General features: G+C 51.0%; 7 protein-coding genes across 7 annotated transcripts; 4 read left to right on the forward strand and 3 right to left on the reverse strand.

The window, feature by feature from the left end:
- Nucleotides 1–290: 290 nt before the first annotated feature.
- Nucleotides 291–2,348, forward strand: AYO21_05797 (hypothetical protein; the record flags this gene model as incomplete). The annotated part of the gene is made up of 1 exon (XM_022655764.1): nt 291–2,348. The coding sequence occupies one exon, from the start codon at nt 291–293 to the stop codon at nt 2,346–2,348; it is 2,058 nt and encodes a 685-aa protein (XP_022511876.1).
- Nucleotides 2,349–2,409: 61 nt separating this feature from the next.
- On the reverse strand, nt 2,410–6,438 carry AYO21_05798 (hypothetical protein; the record flags this gene model as incomplete). Its single annotated transcript, XM_022655765.1, has 1 exon — nt 2,410–6,438. One exon carries the CDS (start codon nt 6,436–6,438, stop codon nt 2,410–2,412), a length of 4,029 nt encoding a protein of 1,342 aa, XP_022511877.1.
- A 479-nt stretch (nt 6,439–6,917) lies between these two features.
- Nucleotides 6,918–7,376, reverse strand: AYO21_05799 (hypothetical protein; the record flags this gene model as incomplete). Its single annotated transcript, XM_022655766.1, has 2 exons — nt 6,918–7,139; nt 7,188–7,376. 2 exons carry the CDS (start codon nt 7,374–7,376, stop codon nt 6,918–6,920), a joined length of 411 nt encoding a protein of 136 aa, XP_022511878.1.
- Nucleotides 7,377–7,435: 59 nt separating this feature from the next.
- AYO21_05800 (hypothetical protein) lies at nt 7,436–12,651 on the forward strand (the record flags this gene model as incomplete). The annotated part of the gene is made up of 4 exons (XM_022655767.1): nt 7,436–10,464; nt 10,516–10,654; nt 10,711–10,813; nt 11,819–12,651. 4 exons carry the CDS (start codon nt 7,436–7,438, stop codon nt 12,649–12,651), a joined length of 4,104 nt encoding a protein of 1,367 aa, XP_022511879.1.
- A 718-nt stretch (nt 12,652–13,369) lies between these two features.
- Nucleotides 13,370–14,353, reverse strand: AYO21_05801 (hypothetical protein; the record flags this gene model as incomplete). Its single annotated transcript, XM_022655768.1, has 1 exon — nt 13,370–14,353. The coding sequence occupies one exon, from the start codon at nt 14,351–14,353 to the stop codon at nt 13,370–13,372; it is 984 nt and encodes a 327-aa protein (XP_022511880.1).
- A 343-nt stretch (nt 14,354–14,696) lies between these two features.
- Nucleotides 14,697–15,977, forward strand: AYO21_05802 (diphosphomevalonate decarboxylase; the record flags this gene model as incomplete). Its single annotated transcript, XM_022655769.1, has 2 exons — nt 14,697–14,761; nt 14,852–15,977. The coding sequence occupies 2 exons, from the start codon at nt 14,697–14,699 to the stop codon at nt 15,975–15,977; spliced, it is 1,191 nt and encodes a 396-aa protein (XP_022511881.1).
- Nucleotides 15,978–16,821: 844 nt separating this feature from the next.
- AYO21_05803 (hypothetical protein) lies at nt 16,822–18,353 on the forward strand (the record flags this gene model as incomplete). Its single annotated transcript, XM_022655770.1, has 2 exons — nt 16,822–17,722; nt 17,782–18,353. 2 exons carry the CDS (start codon nt 16,822–16,824, stop codon nt 18,351–18,353), a joined length of 1,473 nt encoding a protein of 490 aa, XP_022511882.1.
- Between the last annotated feature and the right edge of the window lie 2,353 nt (nt 18,354–20,706).

Genomic DNA, 20,706 nt, shown 5'->3' on the forward strand with positions numbered 1-20,706 from the left:
GTGAAAGAATAGTGGAAGCCTGCAGAGTGGGAAGGAAGGGCACTTGACATGCGGCACTTGCGAAACCAGCCTCCTCCACATCACGTGGACTGGCGTCATTCCCCGAAAACACGTTGCCCACTGCACAATTTTGTTTACATGGTTTAACACAATTTGGTGTTCAGGAAGTGCGCTTCGACTCCCATCTTCACCTCTCCGAAACCTGCGACTCGGCTACCCGCAGCGCTCGCTGGTCGATGGACTGCTTCACCATATCATGATACCATTCTCATAGTGTCCTGCCAACAACCATGGCGAGTCCAGCTGCCGCCTCCTTGATCCCTCCCCCTCGACCCTACCGACGATTCTTAACCTCCGCTCTCCATAAACGATTCGTACATGCTGCGTTCATCTCCCTCCTCATCGCCCTCCATAATGCTTTTTGGCTCGGTTCGAAGAAAGACCTATTCTGGTCATGGTTTCCTTTTGGCCCTGCTGGGATCAAAGCGTTACTTTTTTTCATGGCCAGCCTGTTCGTCTTCATCCTCCAAATAGCCACCCTCAATATCGGCAGACAGACGACAGTTTCCCCTTTTGCGACCTTCAGAACAAACTTCCTCAGTGTATCGTCAGTGCATACATTGTTCTGGTACTTGATTTCGGGATGGTGGTTTACTGAAGCATTCATTTGGTCTTCTCCAGACCTTGGCTGGATTACAAGAGGAAACCATCACACTCCCGACATTCTAAACGAGAAACCCATCTTCTTCCGTCTTTACGCCTTACTTCTCGCGGTCGCATATGCAGGACTTCATACTTATCGCGGAAATTCAACCCTCCTGATCCCCGTCTCACAACTGTCAAGCACGCCAAACCCCGACACCAAAGCTCAGGAAACTCATCCGATCGAACCTATTCAGACACAGCTGCAACGCAAAATGCTCCCTGTGCTCATAGAGAGTACTCTCATTCCAGGAGCCGTAATCATTGTGGCTCCTTTCATCAATGGCCTCTTCCTGCGAAACATTTTCTGGCAGCTCCATCTTGCTATGGCAAAACCATTCTTCAACCTTTCGAGAGCAAACGCCCGTCCGGTAGGATATCCTCCTCTGGGGCCTGTTTATTTGCTCCAATGCTTCGGTGCCGGATTTCTTCTTACACTGACATGGGAGTTGACTTCGCTCCTGTTCGTGATTTATCTCAATCAGCAGCCCACAAAGTCTGGGTTGCCACTTTCCGCTTCTAGCAAAGATCCCAATGGAACACTCCTTAATGGACTCAAAGCCAAACGAGACGTCGTAAGAACCTTTGCCTTTTGGGAGTTGGCTATCATTGCCCACAGACACAAAGAACGAAGAAAGGCTATTTTCGAAGATATTGAACGGCCTACCGGACCAATGTGGAGCCAAATGGTACAAGCCGGTCTGAAAGTATTGCAAGAAGTGCAAACTCGCATTGTTGGACCTCCCCCAGCAGCACCACAGCCTGTAGGTGCAGACCAAATCAAATCTCTACCACGCATTGTTCCTGAAGTACCGACTCAATCGATCTTTCAAGCAAATCCGAAATCAAGCGTCGGTGACAGGCTGCTGGCAAGTCCTTTGCGACAAATTGGCAGTAGTAAACAGCCCTGGCATCCACCCATAGAACAAACGGCCAAAACAGTCGAAACAAAATTGCTCGAGTATGCGAGGCCGCCAGGCACGACTCAAACGCCAACCAAAGGTATTTCAGATCAATGGATGGCTGCTCTAAAGCAAAGTCGCATGGCTTGGTTCTTCGTGCCCACAAATGCCGCCCGAATCAACGCCATGGTACTCGGATCACCCCATGGAAACGCAGCATTGATTGTTGATGCAATTGAGTCAATAACCAGAATGCAAGTTGCCAGTCTCACAGAAGATACATACGGCAAAGCCACTCCGACAGTGCCAGACACTGTAAGAACATTTACAAAAACTCTCAACATAATTGAAGACCTTGTATCGAAACACAAACAGGGCGTTGCGGGCGGCATTGATGAAGTTGACATCATCATCGCAAGATTAAGAGCTGGGCTGAAGGAGTTGTTGTCAGCCTTTCAGGTGTATTTGATTGATCAAGGTCTTGGGATTGCCGACCTTAACCAGGCCAAGAAGGCCACCCAGGCACCAGAACCTGAGGAAGCGCAGGAAAAAGCCAAGCCCAAGGCTGTCGAACAACCGACGCAGAGACGTCTTTTTCAGAAAGATGCGCAAAAAGATGGTACCAAGGACAGGAACCGAATATCGGAGGATCAGATCCCGAGATTGGAGCCTTCAGGGTGGTCTGGATCTAATCCTCAAAATGGCCGTTTATTCCAGAGAAGAGAGATGGAACAAGTCAGGTAACACCATAGAATCGAGTCAAAATTTCAAAGGTTCTCTTCATTTAGAGGTGGTCGAGCGTATGCTATGAAGCTACAGCCTCGCTGTAATTCCAACCCTTGACTTCGGGCGCCTCTCTCTTTTTCTGGCTTTCCTGCTGGCTGTCCCAGAACACGCCTTCTGCTCCAGGAGGTCTTCCTTGTCCGTCTTTATCATACGTGCCCTCCTCGACCTGAACCTGGCCATCTTCTGGATTTGTTTTGGCAACCTCCCAGACGTCCTCTCTAGCTCTTTCGCAGGCCTGGCAGATTTCCTTCATGTTGTCGTCGACCTGTCTCGCTTGCTCTCGCATGCCTCGCCTAGAGAGACCCGCGAGAAGACGACCCACCTCCTCGTGGAGGCCGTTTACGCGGTCGATCAGTCTCCCCACGCTGGCGACGAGGTACTCTTCCTCGTAGACCGAGCCCTTTTTGCCGCGGGCGCGCTTGCGTTCTTCGCGGCGTTTCGTCTTTGACGTCTTCCGCGACACGTTGGAGGCCACGGTGCCGCCGAACTTGCTGGCGTTGCTGCCGTAGCGGGTGAAAAGACTCTGGCCGCCCAGTGTGCTGACGTCCGTGGGCGCCAGGGAGACGTTGTCCGGGATGTCGCCTGCGGCGCCGTCCGCAGCCACGGTGGGATCACCACCGAAGAAAGCCAGAGGATCTTCCTCCTTTTTCTTGCGGAGCTCAACGATGCGTGGGACCTGTGCGTTCAGTTGTGCACGGCAGTCCGCAAGGAGTTCGAGTATCTCGCCGACTTTCTCGCCTAGCCCTGCGTCTGTGATCTGGTGGATCTCGGAAACAGAGCGGCCATCGTGGGCGAGAACGCGCATTGCTTCAGCGAAATAAGATCCCCGGCACAGAAGTTTTGCTGCCTCGGGAGTATTGGAGAGATAGTCAATTTGAATCGTCGCGGCGGCTCGATAGTCCCGGTTCTCGTCCGCCAAAGTTGTTGCCAGACTCTGCGCGAGCGACTTCAGTTGCGGGGCTGTCAAGGGCACAAGAGTCGCACAGGTCAGTGCCTCACGCCACTTATGTGCCAGTGCGTACAGCTTGTGCGAAGAATCGTAGTCGCCCAGTGATTCGTAAAGCGTAGCAGCTTGGGCATGATGAGACTTTTGAGTCGTGAGATACTCAGCATACATACGGGTTATTCGGGTCAGGTGGACTTGGTCGTATTTGTACAGCTCCATCGCCGTGTTGTAAAGGGAATGCTTTGCCGTGTAGGTCGCGACTTGCTCATGCTCGCCGAGCGCATGTAATGAAACCAAAGCTTTGCTGTACTTCTTGAGATGATCGTCAATCGCAAACTTCCGTCTGAGCTCCGACATTTCCTGGAGAGATTGCAGGTAGGGCATATATTCCCTTGGGTCTCTTGAGCTGTCATTCTGCGCTACGAGGAGCGTCAACTCGAGATCATAGAGTGAGAGGGCAGCGTCAAATAGAACGGAGGGATTGGGGGTGAGGAAGAACAGGAGGGAGATTGCAACGTCCGCCTCTTCTTTGGAAGTTTCGAGGAGGGCGGAGACAAGCGTCAAGGCAGAGAATAAGTCGGGGGGTCGCTTGCAGACATGGGCCGTTATGATGGTCTGCAAGTAAGAGGAAGGTTTTGAAGATAGGCTCGAAAGGAACGTGTCAGCAATCTTGTTGATTTTGCTGCCAGGAACCAGGTTGGCAGGCTTCGTGTTCGCAGATTGTGGCTTTGGGTCAGATTGAACTTGCAAGGTCGTGTCGCGGTATAACGTCTGCGTGACGTCCTCGTCCCTGAGTTTCGAAAGAAATGCATCTAAACGGCTGGGCTTCTTAAGTTGGTCAATAAATTTGGGCACGTTGGCCAGAAAAATACCTGGCTCATAGTCGTGCAGGATGTTCATATCGACCTGATGGGTTTGACAAGCCAGAAAAGCAGCGAGGTAGTCCTGTTGCTTAAGATGCTTGCGTATTCCCGAGAGAACTAGCAAACGAGGGTAGATTGTCTCAAGGTTTCCTCGCGGCATTTGAAGAACCACAGCGTAGATGGACGGGACAACAGTCACGATGCGTGCACCCCTTTCGATATTTCTGCATCGTTCGTCGATCTCCGGCGTGTCATCGGGGACTTGCATTGCTGAGGGAGGGGTAAGATGGACGAATTTCAGGAGGTGTGCAGAGGTGGTGAAAATTAGATGCGTCGAAGTGAGCACGTAGGAGGTAACCTCGCGGACGAGGAGCTTGTTGTCGACGTATAGATTTCCCTTAAGTGACAAAGAGACCTTATAGTATTCTGGGGTGTCACCGTTCATCTCACCATTTGCCTGATGGTGTGCGATGTGGCGAAGGGTAAAAATGGAGCTGTTGGGCTGACTACCGCTCAGTTTGACGGGCTCTATACCCATTGACCCCGGATAGTCTGTGAGCTGGACTGTGGCATCCGTAATCGGATTCGTAATAAACACAGATTCGGAAAATATGTCTGCTATGAGGCTTTCACAACCTTCAGGCGCAAGGATATGTTCCCAAGACAAGCTCTGATTCTCGGGCCACGTGGATTTCCAACACGATGTTGCTCCCACTGACTGCGTTGGCGCCATGACAAATATATCGTCGTTGACAAGAGCCACCTGAGTGTAGAACAAAGGTTCTGCTTCTGGCTGTAGTGTCGGATGTTGATGAGACTGCCGCTCAACGGTTGTTGTAAACACCAAATCGCCGTTACCCTTAGCACGGGTTTTCCATTCACAAATTTCCAATGTCTTTGTCGTTAAGACTGCAAATCTTTGGCAATCTCGACCAAAGGCGCAGCTAATGATATTGTGGTCGAAAACGGCCTCACAGAAAGCCATCGGTGGTGGCACACCAGCTTGCTTCAAGGGAGTAAGCTTTAGTGTCCTGCCATCAATGACTCCAACGATGCCATAGTCTTGGGGAGGGACTATGCTACCTGCTGACACCGCGGATAGGAAGGTGAGGTCCAAGAGCTTTCTGGTTGTGCCGAAGCACATCCTCAGAGGAATTTCAGGATGCCATCTCAGTGGCCAGTTGCTGCGTGGTGAATGGAGTAGGATCTCTTGTTTCAGATCGTAGTGATAATTTCCCATCGTCCAAAACTGCACCCTATCCTTGAAGGTGACGGCGAGAACGGTGGAGTCTGTGTTCCATGAGAGGGAAAGGCTAGACGCCCACTCATCCATTTCTTGTATCGTCGTTCGAAGATCAAATTGACCATGTCGGAGACCGTTTCTCTCGAAGAAGATGACCTCCAGCTTTGTCTCGGATCGGCGAACACTGGCAATGAGATTTCCCGAAGGCTTCCAGCTCAATGCCGACTCCATACCATCGACAGGTTCACTAGCGCTGTCCAGGACAGCCTCACGCGTGAAAACCCGGATAACTCGACGTTGACCAGGGACCACGCTGCTTATAGCAAGGTATTGCCCGTCTCCTCGCCAACTGATCGTGACCTTGTCATCCTCAAAAGGGCTCAACTTGCCCTCGTCGACCTTTTCCGGCACGGTAGGATCTCGCATTGCTTTGGCGCGACGACCTTGGAATTGAGTCTCCTTGTGACCCCAACCTACAGAGACATGTTTGGAAACTTTGAGGTCGTCTGGGGATAGAGTGCCTTCATTGAGAGGTTCGAAAGTCCTACTCATCAGCACGAGGGTGTCTGCACGGGTGACGATGGCCAGCAGTTCTTCGTCTGGGGCCCATGCAGCAGCACAGATTCCGATGTCGACGGTACCAACAATTTCGATCCTCTCTTGTCCGGGACCTGGATCCTCGCGCACAACCACAACATCTCCGCCCGCGAGCACAAGGCATGATGTTCTAGTGTCAGGGAAATATTGGAGCAGCAGGATTTCATCACATTGTAGATGTGGAAGCGGACACGGTGAATCCCACGAAGTGATGGCCACGAACTCGTCTTGGGAAGATGAGGTCTTGACTCGTCTCTTCAGTTCGATGATAGGCTGTGTAGGTGTTGGACCAAATGCACAGATTATTGCATTATGGGTCGTGTCCCAGGCTGTCGCTGTGAGTGGCAAATCATCCGGTAGCCGAGTCTCATGATACGCTATGGTCCTCAAATTTCGCATGGTGACAGTTCGGAGTTAGGATTCGATCATACAGCCTGAAAGAAACAGGAAGGTTGAAGTTCTACAAGTATACGAAAAGAGGTCTTTAGGGACATAAATTTTTGGTGGTGGAACATTACGCGCATTCTGATTGGACAGCCTCCTGCTTCTGGAGGGCGCGATGGACAAGGCAAACCAGCACGAGGACGTTATCTTCGGGACGAGGAAAGAATGCGGACAAGAAGGATTGAAGCCCATGATGGCGGATATGATTTTTTATTTCTGGCTCTGTACAAACTCCAGTTGCGAGAGCGCCATTCCCGCACTGGTTCCTCACGCAATTCAATATTCCCCAATAGACTCCACACTCTCTAGATTTCTTAAGCCTTGTACGTGTGCCAGACTGTGTATGCGTCAGCATATCTCTTACAAGATGTTCTCTTAACCAGGGCTTACCGGCCAAGCCGAAAGGAATCGCGAATCCTGTGACTACTCTCCATTTAGTCCCGTGTTTCTTCAAAGTCGGAAGTATTCTTACACATGAAACCCCAGTATCGCAGCCAGAAGAATCTCGTCTTCGTGTTGAAAGGCAAGTTGGTATAAGGTCCTTCAGGGTAGTGATAAGGGCTGAAGTTGTCTGCTCGACGGACGGTAGAGGAGAAGCCGCGGCGGGCGATGAGTTGGGTTGCCATTCTGGCGCGGAGGATAGCTTGGGTATTCATCTGGAGGGTATATCAGTACAAAGCAAGAACGAATTGTATTGGCCATACCTTTTCGTCTCTCTCGCTCCAGTAATGGTGGTGTTGTAAGAGATTAGCAAAAGTAAGGTGATGTTGGTCCTCAATGATCGAAGCTGCTATGGAGCTCTCCACTAGACTTGGCACTATTCGGCGCACCTTCCATTTGTGGACTTTTCCAACATTTCTCTCGTCTCTCATTCCCGCAGCAATGATTTTCATTGCCGATGGTTGCGACTTTCTCTCTACGTCAAGAGAATATATCTTCCAGCCTTCTGAAAATGGACGAGTTGTTTGATGTGTTCGAAGAAAACGGCCAGGTACCACCGGCTACCACGCTCACGAAAGCACAAAGAAAGCGGTTAAAGCGACAGGCTAATGGTGAAGTGAAGGATGATCCTGACGGTGAAGAAGCAACTGCTCCCTCTAGTGATGGGAGTGCCTCGGTTTCGGGAGATGTCGATAAGGATATGACGGATGGAGATGCACCAGAGGTCAAACGAATGCGCATGGAAGACGAACCAGAACCCGTCGTCACCGATACCTTCGAGACCGAACAGTCAAGAGAGGTAGCAGCATCTGCTGGCCTGCTCCCAGGAAAAGAGGAAGAGAAGGTCATCCTGTCACATCAAGTTCGTCACCAAGTTGCCTTGCCACCAGACTATGACTATGTGCCCATCTCAGAGCACAAACCGCCTGCAGAACCTGCTCGGACGTGGCCATTCCAGCTCGATCCCTTTCAACAAGTATCTATTGCCTCCATTGAACGAAATGAGAGTGTCCTTGTCTCCGCTCATACCAGCGCAGGCAAAACCGTCGTTGCCGAATATGCAATTGCCCAGTCACTTAAAAACAATCAGCGTGTCATCTACACAAGCCCCATCAAGGCACTCAGCAACCAGAAATATCGAGAATTTCAAGCTGATTTTGGCGATGTTGGTCTCATGACTGGCGATGTCACCATCAATCCTACAGCCACCTGCCTGGTTATGACTACCGAGATTCTTCGCTCAATGCTTTACCGTGGGTCTGAGATTATGCGTGAAGTGGGCTGGGTGATTTTCGACGAGATACACTACCTGCGAGACAAAGTCCGAGGCGTTGTATGGGAAGAGACAATCATTCTACTACCGGACAAAGTTCACTATGTGTTCTTGTCAGCAACGATTCCAAACGCAATGCAATTTGCTGAATGGATCACGAAAACCCATAATCAACCATGTCACGTTGTCTACACAGACTTCAGGCCAACTCCTTTACAACACTACTTCTTTCCTGCTGGTGCAGATGGAATTCATTTGATCGTGGATGAAAAGGGCGTGTTCAGGGAAGAAAACTTCCAAAAAGCTATGAGTTCCATTGCAGACAAACAAGGTGACGATCCTGCAAATGCCTTGGCCCGTAGGAAGGGCAAAGGAAGAGACAAGAGGTTGAACAAAGGAGGCACTAGAGGTCCTTCCGATATTTATAAGATTGTCCGCATGATCATGACCAAGAACTACAACCCAGTCATTGTGTTCAGCTTCAGCAAGAGAGATTGCGAGGCGTATGCCATTCAAATGAGCAGCATGTCCTTCAATGAAGAATCTGAGAAGGCCATGGTTTCGAAGGTGTTTGACAGCGCTTTGGAAATGCTTTCCCCCGAGGACAAGAATTTGCCACAAATCCAGCACTTACTACCTTTGCTGAGGCGAGGCATTGGTATCCATCACTCTGGCTTGTTGCCAATTCTCAAGGAAACAATTGAGATTCTGTTTCAGGAGGGGCTGATCAAGGTTCTGTTTGCAACCGAGACATTCTCTATTGGGCTCAACATGCCAGCAAAGACGGTCGTCTTCACCAGCGTTCGCAAATTCGACGGTATCTCGCAACGATGGATCACGCCATCTGAATTTATCCAGATGTCTGGTCGTGCAGGACGGCGTGGTCTTGACGAACGTGGGATTGTCATTATGATGATTGACCAGCAGATGGAGCCCGGTGTTGCCAAGGACATTGTTCGTGGCGAACAGGATAAACTGAACTCCGCATTCTATCTTGGCTACAACATGATTCTTAACTTGCTTCGAGTCGAAGGTATCTCTCCCGAGTTCATGCTTGAAAGGTGCTTTCACCAATTCCAAAACACTGCTAGTGTCTCTGGGCTCGAGAAGGAACTGCAGCAATTGGAAGCAGAGAGGTCGGCAATGATTCTTGAAGACGAAAGCTCCATCCGAGCTTACTACGAGCTTCGAAAACAGCTTGACATCTATGCGGAAGACATGCGTATGGTTATTATTCATCCCAACTACTGTCTGCCTTTCATGCAGCCGGGTCGTCTGGTAGAGATCAAGGATGGCGAGCATGATTTTGGCTGGGGAGCTGTACTGAACTTCACAAAAAGAAGCCAGAGCAAGTCGACGGAAAAGTTGACACCTCAGGAGGAGTGGATTCTCGACATTGCGTTGGAGGTGGCCGATGGCCCAGCTCCGGCGACCAAGACTTTTCAATCCTTGCCCCATGGCATTCGTCCTCCTCAGCCTGGTGAGAAGTCCAAGATCGAAGTCGTCCCAGTCTCTCTCAAATGTGTCCAAAAGATCTCTCACATTCGCATATTTCCACCTGCCGACATGACGGTCTCCGAGGAGAAAAAGAAGGTCCAGCAGGCGTTAGCAGAAGTGAAGAGACGGTTTCCTGACGGGCTGGCTGTCCTCGACCCGATTGAAAATATGAAAATCACCGACAACTCATTCAAGGATTTACTCCGAAAAATCGAGATCATGGAGTCTAGGTTGGTGGCCAACCCATTGCACCACTCTCCTCGCCTCGAGGGCCTTTACAATCAGTACGCGGCCAAGGTCTCGCTTACCAATAAGATTCGAAGCCTGAAGAAGCAAATTCAAGATGCCCATGCAATTATGCAATTGGAAGAGCTGAAATGCCGGAAGCGGGTACTACGCCGGTTGCAGTTCATCAACGAAGATGAAGTGGTGCAACTCAAGGCGCGCGTCGCATGTGAGATCAGCACCGGGGACGAACTGATGCTTAGTGAGCTTCTCTTCAACCGATTCTTCAACGACTTGACACCGGAGCTCTGTGCAGCTGTCATGAGCTGCTTTGTTTTTGAAGAAAAGGTCAATGAGACCCCTAACTTGACCGAGGAACTTGCCAAACCCTTGCGTGAGATACAGAGACAAGCCCGACATATCGCCAAGGTATCGGTAGAGTCGAAGTTGGCTATGAATGAGGAAGAGTATGTCCAAGGGTTCAAATGGCAGCTTATGCCAGTGATGTACGCCTGGGCGAATGGAAAATCATTCGGGGAGATTTGGTAGGTTCCGGAAAGCTGCCTGGAAGTGGCCAATGCTGATTGTGGGTATAGCAAAATGACCGATGTCTACGAAGGCAGCTTGATCCGTACATTTCGCCGGCTGGAAGAAGCATTGCGTCAGATGGCGGAAGCCTCGAAAGTCATGGGAAGCGAGGAATTGGAGAAGAAGTTCGAGGAGGCGTTGAACAAGGTAAGGCGAGATATCGTGGCAGCTCAGTCGCTGTATCTCTAGACTTGACCATTTAGAGCGACGAGCCAACGACGCCTATCCTGCCGATCCAACCAGTAGAGCTGTTGGAGAAGATGATTTCTTGTGACTACACGATACCCACGGCCTTGTTTGGTGATAGTAAGACATGCACAGGTTGATGGCGCTTGACATGGACAACCAGGTGTGATGCTATTGCCTGAGACCATGTTCGATGCTGGAAGACAAGTGTGTTGGTCGAATCTCTTTTGCTTACGACAACAAATCATGGCTGCGGTACCGACGGCACCAACGGAAGAGCTCTACATAGCCTCCCATCACGACCATGTGCCCCTTCTCTTGACACAATTTTAATTCTATTCGAACTTCGTCCTGGCGACTGTGAGCTGGCATCCAGCTGCGTAACTGTAGGGGGGCCTGCCTGCGCCTTGTCCAGCATCCATTTCTTTGTGCCATTCGGCATGGGGCCTCGTATTTGTCTTTGTCTCGTACTGGTTCTGCAAGTCGATGTAAGAAAAGTTAACCACCCAGCATTGCATGAGCCCAGTCCTCGGTTGACCAAGGGAGTGGGTATGGATTGGGCAGCGACCAGCACTTTGTAGGAAGTGGATGCCTAGAGGGTTTGCTAAGGGTCTGGTCCAGTGAAGGGCAGCAAATCAAAGGGTCCAAGGCTACAGAGGTTATACGCCTAAAAGCCCTGGATGCCCTTGTATCATTGGCACTTTGACCCGCAGCTGCCACAACGCCAACTGACAAACTGACCCTCCACTCAGACTTCAAACCTGGACTTTCCTCCCGTCACATCACATCCACATCACCACCTCTCTTCCCGTCTCTCAGTTCTTCACCGCTGCTCTGCCTACAAGGACAGGGAAGTTATCAGAGTAGACACTTCGCTCCCTAACTATCGTTACTCCCATCTTCATCTCCAGATCTCTGTACCATCGTCGTCTCCTCCATTTGAACTGCAGTAAACATCGCACCTGGATATCATCGGGCGTCCAAAGGCCAGAGCCAAAATGAATAGCCTGGCCACGCCCCCCGTCCCTCCTCACTTCCACGAACACTCCCGTCTCTCTCCTAACAGATCGAGTGAGTAATCTCCAGAGGAGCTGGTTTCTTCCAACCTGCTAACCGCCACATCAGTGTCTGCCTCGGGTCCGTCTCGGAAACGAAAAGCCTCCCCCTCCCCAGATCGAGACGATGAAATGTCAACATCACCCTCCATATCAAACGCCCGACTCCCCAATACCTCTACACCGAATTCACGGAAACGAGCCCGTCCGAATCTGATCGGGAGACCGTTATCAGTGGAAAGACTCCTTGAAACATTAGACAAGGAGTCCCTGACATCCGTGCTGAAGACTTTGTGTGAGAGACACCCAAGTCTTCGGGATGAAGTTGTCCAAATCAGCCCTCGACCCAGCATCCAAAGCACCCTACAAGTCTTGCGGCAGTATTTCACACGATTGATGGACTCATTTCCCCTGGGACCGAATCCCCGTTCTGATTACTCCTACGATCGTGTACGTCCTCAGTGGCACCAACTCCTCGACGCTCTTACAGATTTCACTCCTCACTTCTTGCCGCCAAATGAGCATCAGTCATCCACATCGCTCGAGTACTTGAACGAGGTCACCCGAATTATTCATGATCTTCCGGAATGGGACAACCCTCAACATAATTTCGCCAAACAAAATGCATACGAGGAAATCTCAAAGGCATGGGCCAGTGTCATCAAGGAGGCCAGCAAAAGAGGCGGAGGGTATCAACTGCAGTTCAACGGCTGGGAAGAGAAACTTCGAGTGCATAACGAAAAGAGTGGTGGCCGACTACGTGAAGCCTATGATGAGTTGATGCAGGCACTCGGCTGGCTCAGACAAAGTAATCAACCGTCGCAACAACAGAGCATTCGGCAACAATTATTTTCAAACACATATGGCATGGAACAGCCAATGATTCGAACAGGCAACTGGTGAAAGACAGAACGAAACCAGCACACATTTGCATCAAAGCCATGGATACACACGTTACACTTCACGAATTTCCTTTGTTCAGGGCGGATGGCTGCATGGGTGCATATACCTTGGGGACTAACGACTTGAAACGACCAATATTCGACTTCCATCCCGACTTTCGTGTTGCAGCTTTTTCATTTGTCATCATGGGTAACGGGCGTCTAATCGGGAGCATACGTGTGAGCCACGGAGTGTCTCTTTCATTAACACCCCTTTTTGATCAGAGGGACTTGCATCCGGCAATGAGAGGAATACATTTTGTACAGGCCAGGCGTGGGACACGGCGGTTGAAGTGGCGGGGGAAAGGCATTTGGTCGAGCTCCTTTCCAGGCCACACTATCCATCCCACCATCCGTTGAATCCAACACAATCTCCCTTACCTCCATGTCTCTTGCTGTGATAGCATCTGATAGACACGAGGCACGGTCAGACAGAGTCCAGAAGGCATCTTATCGGCCGGATTTCTCAAGCTGTGTAAGGGTTGAGTGAAACGGAGTTGTACTTAATCAGGAGATAGACTTGAATCGATTTGAGATTTGTACACAGCATACGCACTTCGGCTAATTGAGTGATACTCTCTCCCTTCTCCATTACTATACAATTTGCCAACCCTACCGTGGTGACATGCGGGTATTACCAGTCCTCTCTAGGCGTTTCTTCCAGCGCCCCCAAGTCCAGGTTACCTCAACCCAAGCAACTGTTCCGCTCTCATCCTCCATCCTTCCATAGTATTTAACTTTGGCCGTACATCGAGATAGAAATTGAGGGCACTATTTCCCTGCTGCCCAGTCTTCCCTTCACGGGCCTTGCCTTGGTAGAAATCAATGACATACTCAACTTTGCTGCCGTCACATCGCTGGACCACCCAGTCGTGTCGATCGAAGGGTTCGGTGTAGCCCCAGAGCGAGTTCCATCTCGCCTTTGGGGACTTTGCTCCCGCGCCCAGACCTTGGAAGGAGAGCAACTTGGGACCGCCGCAGGCGTCCGAGGTGCCCTTTTCCCACCGCTTGATCAGCACCCAGGCCTGTTCGTTGACTGCGTTGTGGATCGGGATGATCGCGGACACCGATGTGGCTAGGTCGGTCGGGTTCGACGACGAGAGCGTCTGTTTGCGCATCACGGCGTGGAAGAATTGGTGCTCCGACGGATAGATCCAATTGCCACTGGATGATGTTCCCGTTTCAGACTCGGAGTTTGCTGGGACGCTTGTCGTCGGAGGGGGCTCAGAGGGAGAGAGAGCTTGCGCGGATTGCGGAAAGGCGCGCGGAATGGAGGAGATCACACGGCCGTGTGAGAGGGGCCGTGCGCTTTGGTAGCCAGAGTGAGTCTCGAGGCTAGGATCTTGTGAAATACGGTCGGAGGAGCATTCTTGAGATGATATTGCTGTCGCCTTGGGAAGCGGAGGATGCGAGGGCGGGAGGGAAGGTTGTGATCTCTGTTGTGGGTTGCGCAACGGTGTCTCTCCTTTTGACTGTGAACCCTTTATCTGTTGGGCCTGCTGGAGCCATATCTCTCTGGTTTTGGGGTCGACCGGGCAAGCTGAGGCGGAATCTGCAGGGAGTTGCTGTGGGAGGTGGTGACTGGATTGATCTTGAGTAGTGACTGAGGATACTGCGGGTGGCGCATGAGGCTCTGGGGCGGGATCTGCTTTCCACCAGCCCATTGAAATATCTGCCTCTCAATGTTTATGTCGGAATATGTATTTAGACGGCCGTAAGCGCAGAAGATTTAATCTGTTGCGATGAGCGAAGGGTTACAATGGGAAGGAAGCTCGTCGCCTCTGGAGAAATTTGTGTAGTATGCGGGGAGCGCAGCCTGGTACGTGCTTGTAATCAGATGCTTGTAATTGATGTGGCTGCTGAAAAGGCACAAGACCAGCCTTGTCCCGATCCAGGGCGACCTTATTTACCTCTAGCGTCACACTACATACTAATTTTCCCGCCGTTTGATCGAGTTTGTCCTTTGCACAATTCCATCTGGCTCTAAACCCCTGTACAGACACAATCATGTCTAGCTCAAATACCGTCTATCGGGCAAGTACCACTGCTCCAGTCAACATTGCTGTGATCAAGTAGGTACGCCAATTAATCCCTCAGCTCTCCTCTCATCGAACATGGTAATCCCCATTGAAGGTCAAAGACTGATCGACTTGGAACTACAGATACTGGGGAAAGCGTGATACAGTCCTGAATCTCCCGACGAATTCGTCCCTGTCGGTGACATTATCTCAGAAGTCACTACGAACCCACACCACCGCATCATGTTCCGAATCCTTCTCGGGGCCAGACACTCTGATACTCAACGGGGAGAAGGAGGATATTCAGTCTTCGAAGAGAACGCAAGCGTGCCTGAGAGACCTTCGTTCGCTACGTGAGGCATTGGAAGCCAAGGACGGTTCTCTACCCAAGCTGTCGAAATGGACCTTGCGACTGGTGTCGACAAACAATTTCCCTACCGCGGCCGGTCTTGCTTCTTCGGCTGCTGGGTTCGCGGCTCTCGTAAGAGCAATCGCTGACCTCTACGAGTTACCTCAATCGCCCAAAGAGCTCTCGTTGATTGCTCGGCAAGGCTCTGGATCAGCTTGCAGGAGTCTGATGGGCGGCTATGTGGCATGGCGAGCTGGTACGAAGGCGGATGGAAGTGACAGCTTGGCTGAAGAGGTGGCACCAGTATCACATTGGCCGGAAATGCGGGCACTGATACTTGTCGTCAGTGCTGAGAAGAAGGGTATCGCATCAACCGCAGGTATGCAAACCACGGTCGAGACATCCACCCTAGCACCCACGAGATTCAAGGAGATTGTCCCCAAAAGGATGCAGGAAATAGAGAAGGCAATCGCGGAGAAAGATTTCGAGACGTTTGCACGGGTTACGATGCAGGATTCGAATTCGTTTCACGCCATCTGTTTGGATTCATGGCCCCCGATCCACTACCTGAATGATGTTTCCCGCGCAGCGATGAATGCCGTGGAGACGGCAAATCGGAAAGCAGGGAAGCTCATCTGCGCATACACGTTCGACGCAGGGCCGAATGCAGTGATTTACTACCTGGAAGAACACACACACCAAGTTGCAGGAGTGTTTAGAAACATTTTACCCCGTATCCCAGGTTGGGAGGGCGGGTTCGGGGAGTCTATTCGACCGAACGAATATGGAGGATTGGAACAGAAGACGCTGATGACGCTGAAGGCGGGTGTCAGTCGGGTCATTTGTACAGCGGTGGGAGGAGGGCCAGAGAGTGTGGAGAACCATCTGGTCGACGAAGGCGGGAATGCTCTGGTGGAATGATTGAACGTCAGGTGTGAAGAAGGAAGCATTTGCATACGACAACGAATGAAATTCGACTGGCACTGCAAGGCAAGAGTATTTTCCTTCGTATCTGCACATTGGCATGCAGTGAGCCTCCTCTATCGATGATACCTCGGTGTTTCTTCACTGGGAGCATCCGAGCATTCATGAATACGAGATACGGGTGAGTCGTCGTAAGAGGGGGAAAGGATCACATATTGTGGGGGTGGGACAGGCCCGCAGGGTGCAAATCGGCATAGGCATCTAGTGACACCCAGACAAGAAATACGGCTGCCGGGGGTGGGTAGCGAGTGGCATGTGAGTGGCATGTGCACCACCATGTGGTCAGATATTATTAAGGCTCCAGGGCTCCTCAGCGCCTAGGGGAGTCCCCCACAACCTAGTCCGTACAACCACTTCGCCTCCCTTTTACTGGTGGGCTAGGTACGGGTATTCATTCGTAAGTAAGCACTCTATTCGGCGCACTCTTGCCAGTTTTGTCGGCGGATTACCTACAATGTGGTAGACGCTGGGCCAAATCTTGAATCCATCTTGTCGTGCCCAGATTGCCTCTGTATCATAGCATTGATCTGCCCCTAATTGTTTTGCTAGGCCCGATGGCCTAGACTCTACTCGTATGCTTTGCCGAGGTTCGCCGTTCCATTCCCAGTCTTGCTGGGGAGACTGGATCTGGTGGACGGATTTCGGGCCTTAATCGACCCTAGCCGTTTTGCTCACGCAGCTCACCGACCAGGCATGTCCTCCGGCGCATATATTGCCATAACTCGCCTCCTATTGTCTTCTCACCATCGCTACCTAGTCAACGCCGGTACAACAATTCATCATGATTGCGGCCAACAACACTTTCGACGTCATCATTATTGGCGCCGGCATCAGCGGCATCAATTCTGCATACCGTCTTCAAGAAGGTCTCCCCGACTTCTCGTACGCCATCCTCGAAGCACGGGCCGAGATCGGTGGCACCTGGAGTTTGTTCAAGTACCCTGGCATCAGATCTGATTCTGATCTACACACTTTTGGGTTCCCCTGGGATCCATGGAAGGAAGACCGTTCCATCGCTGATGCTGCTTCGATTCTGCGATATGTCAAGACTACTGCCGCCAAACATGGCATCGACAAAAACATCAAATACCACCACAAGGTCGAGTCGATGAATTGGTCAACTGAGAACCAACATTGGGAAGTTGAAGTCACCGTCGATGGCACCGAGAAGCGAAAGTACTACTCTCGATTCATCCTCCTGGGTACCGGCTACTATGACTATACTCAAGGGCTCAGCACCAAGATTCCTGGCATTGAGAACTTCAAGGGCACCGTTGTCCATCCTCAATTCTGGCCCGAGGAGCTCGACTATACAGACAAGAGAGTCGTCATTATCGGCAGTGGTGCCACCGCCGTCACCCTCTTGCCTGCCATGACCGAAAAGGCCAAGTCGGTGACGATGCTTCAACGATCACCCAGCTATTTCCTGCCCGTCCCCCTGAGCGAGCCCATTGATGCTCTTATCAAGCGGGTATTCCCTGAAAAGTTCGCGTATCAACTCATCCGACTCAGATTCCTCCTCGTCGGCTTCTTGTTTTTTCAATTTTGTCGACTCTTCCCCAACAAGGGTCGATCTATCCTGCGTGATGCCACCCAAAAGGAGCTACCTGCCAATATTCCTTTCGACCCTCATTTTGTTCCTCGCTACAATCCCTGGGAGCAAAGAATGTGTATTACTCCTGGTGAGTTTTTACTAATCCGTCGAAAACCGTACGCTGGGCAAATCGCTGATTTCTTCAAGGTGGCGATTTCTTCGCAGCGCTTCGCACTGGCAAAGCCGATGTCGTGACCGACACAATCGAAGACATGAGCGCCGGCGAGATCAAGCTCAAGTCAGGAGCGACTCTCCCTGCGGACATCATCGTCACCGCCACGGGTCTCAAAATCCAGTTTGGTGGTGGTGCTAATGTTACGGTCGATGGTGAGCCCTACCAGATGAACCAAAAGTTCATCTGGCGTGGTGCTTTGCTACAGGATCTACCAAACTTCACCTTCATCTTCGGCTACACGAATGCTAGCTGGACCCTGGGCGCCGATGCCACGGCACAGCTGTGGGTTCGTCTCCTCAAAGAGATGAAGGAAAAGAACATGACAAGTATGGTTCCGCGGATTGATGAAAAGGATCATATCAGTGAAGTGCCTCTCTTGAACCTGAACAGTAGCTACATCAAGGCAGCCCAAGAGGCCAATACATTGCCCAAAGGTGGCAATCGAGGACCGTGGGTGCCTAGGAGCTCGTACCTTCGAGACATCTGGCACGCGAAGTTTGGCGACATCCGGACGGGGTTGCAGTTTAACAGGATTTCAACCTAGACGAAAGATGGTCGTGAGGTGTCTTGTGGTTTCAAAAAGAAAGGGTGTTAACACATTTAGTTTGGGCGTTGACCGTGGCGTTAGCTTCCTATTACTAGTAGTTGAAGAGCACGAAGAGGACTCTTATGAATTAAGACCCCTTGGATGGCCCAGCATACCTGGTGGCTGGCGTTCCAACATGCCTGGGTTTGCCATGCACGTGCCCTTTGTCAGGTTATCGTAGGTGGGCCGGCTGTAAGATTTTCCTGTGCCGAAGCCCGCTGTTGCCGCTGGTTTGTTGGCCTATAATCTTCTCATGCTGTCCACCTTTTTCTTTTCGCCCGCAAACAAAATATTTCTGACCGCCCATTTTCTTTCTTCCACGTTCTCGGCCTGGCTCTTTGTCTCCTCCCGTCCTCTTCTCTACTGTTTTCTCCTCCGGACCTAACGCAAAGTCAAGAGACGCTTTGACACCGCTCCACACTCCGGCCTAACCGACCGCGCAATACATATCGCTTCACGTCCACGTCAGACAAATAAAACCCTCTCTCACGATGGGTAACGGAGCCAAGGCTGCCCAAAAAAGGGAGCGCAATACGAAAGATGCGAAGAAGGAACCGAACAGCCAGTTGAAGAAGGTATGTCTCGATTTGCTCGATTACTCAATTCCTGATCAGTGGTTCCTTGCTCTTGTTTTCCACGATTCGCCTCTTCAAACGTTGCCCACGCCAAAATTCGACAGGAGACTGTGTCTGTGACTTTGTGATGATGTGAGGAATGTCGATAAAAAAGCCGAATTTGCTGGTGGTTGGGACGAGGCCAAGTTCACTGTACGGCGGAACACCTCCTTTCGTGGGGGTTTGACCGACTCCTCCACTGCGTCGTTGTGACGGTATACTGGTGGGAAAGAACATGAACTTGTGTTCTAGGGGAGTCTGACCTTGGCAGCCCTGCGGAATCCGGTCTCTCTGCCTCGATCCCTCGCCATAATACAAGGCCTTCCTGCAACGCTTTGCTGAAAGTCGTTCTTGGTTGTTGAAGACCATGTACACGAACCCTTCCTAGTCGTGATGCCCACTTGCCATCCGCCTGTTATCCACATTGCACTAATCCGTGTTCTTACCCATCTGATTCAATCTGACTTGGCTTGCTGATGATGCTGACAACAATACAGAATGCAGCGGCGCAAACCATCAAATGCAAAATTTGCTTTGCCACATTCCAGAGCACCTCAGCACGCAAAGGCCTGGAAGATCACGCCTCGAACAAACACAGCAAGAAATATGAAGAGTGTTTCTAGCTGACACCATCAAATCAAACAGAGACTCGTTGTGAGAGACCGGTGATGGCAAGGCAGTGAATGGGACGCGCTTCGAGAAGTGACAGGTCGCAGATAGACAGTGAGAATCGCCGTTGGAAATGAGCACGAAGCGGAATGGGATGAAATGCAATGTGGCTTCCCGGCGATGCGACCAGACAAGGGCTGAGGAGAAGGGCTGACGCTGCGTTTGTTAGCGAGGGAGTTAGGGGCTGGGTTTGTGGTTACATCTATTCGGCGTCACCGGTTCTGAACCGACCATAGGGAGAAGCACAAACGAATATCGTCGTGGCCTTGTTTACGTGTCTTGGACTTTTTCTTATCTCGTTAGGGACTCATCTGTTGTTGAAAGCTCCCAGATACCGCTTTGGCCGCAAACCACTTGCAACAGCGTTCTTTCAGGGGATAGATACTTGACAACCAGTGGCTGCGCAACGCCCAAAGCACTTCCGAAGCCGGGCTGAGGATGGATCTCTTCAATCGGCCATTGCGCCGAGAAGGAAGACAATAACACCTTTTTTTTGTGGCTGCCCCAATCTCGACATTGCAACACAACTGACATGTGGAAACGGACGAAGCATCAGCAATGCCGTTCTGTTATCTTTCTATCAACACGCGTTACGTTCTGCACAATGCCGTGGTCAGCTTCCTCTGACAGACGGAGACTTTGAAAGCGCTGTTCCTCGCAACACATACCTATGTACAGGTAGGTACACGCATACATCATATATTATCGTTCGACATACGCTGGACCTCTCAAGTCAATTCCTCGGAGGATCAATGTTCTCAGGTATGTTTGGGCCCCAACTATTGAATACGAACCGAAGCATCACAGGCACAAGGACAAGCCAGCCAGCATGTGCTTGTGCATGTGACAATTTTTGATATACTCCCCTGTGGCACCTCCCCTCCAATGGTTAGTTCCCGTTGAGTTCTGACTTTGGCTTACGGCGGAGTTGAGCGTGCGTCCGTGACGTTTGTTGGTGGTCTCAGGTTTTATACGCTCTCTATTATGCAACGACAGCTGCATTCTCAAAGGCTAGTGGTACGTCCATA

This window comes from Fonsecaea monophora (genome assembly GCF_001642475.1).
Source record: "Fonsecaea monophora strain CBS 269.37 chromosome Unknown Scaff38, whole genome shotgun sequence".
NCBI classification, from domain to species: domain Eukaryota; kingdom Fungi; phylum Ascomycota; class Eurotiomycetes; order Chaetothyriales; family Herpotrichiellaceae; genus Fonsecaea; species Fonsecaea monophora.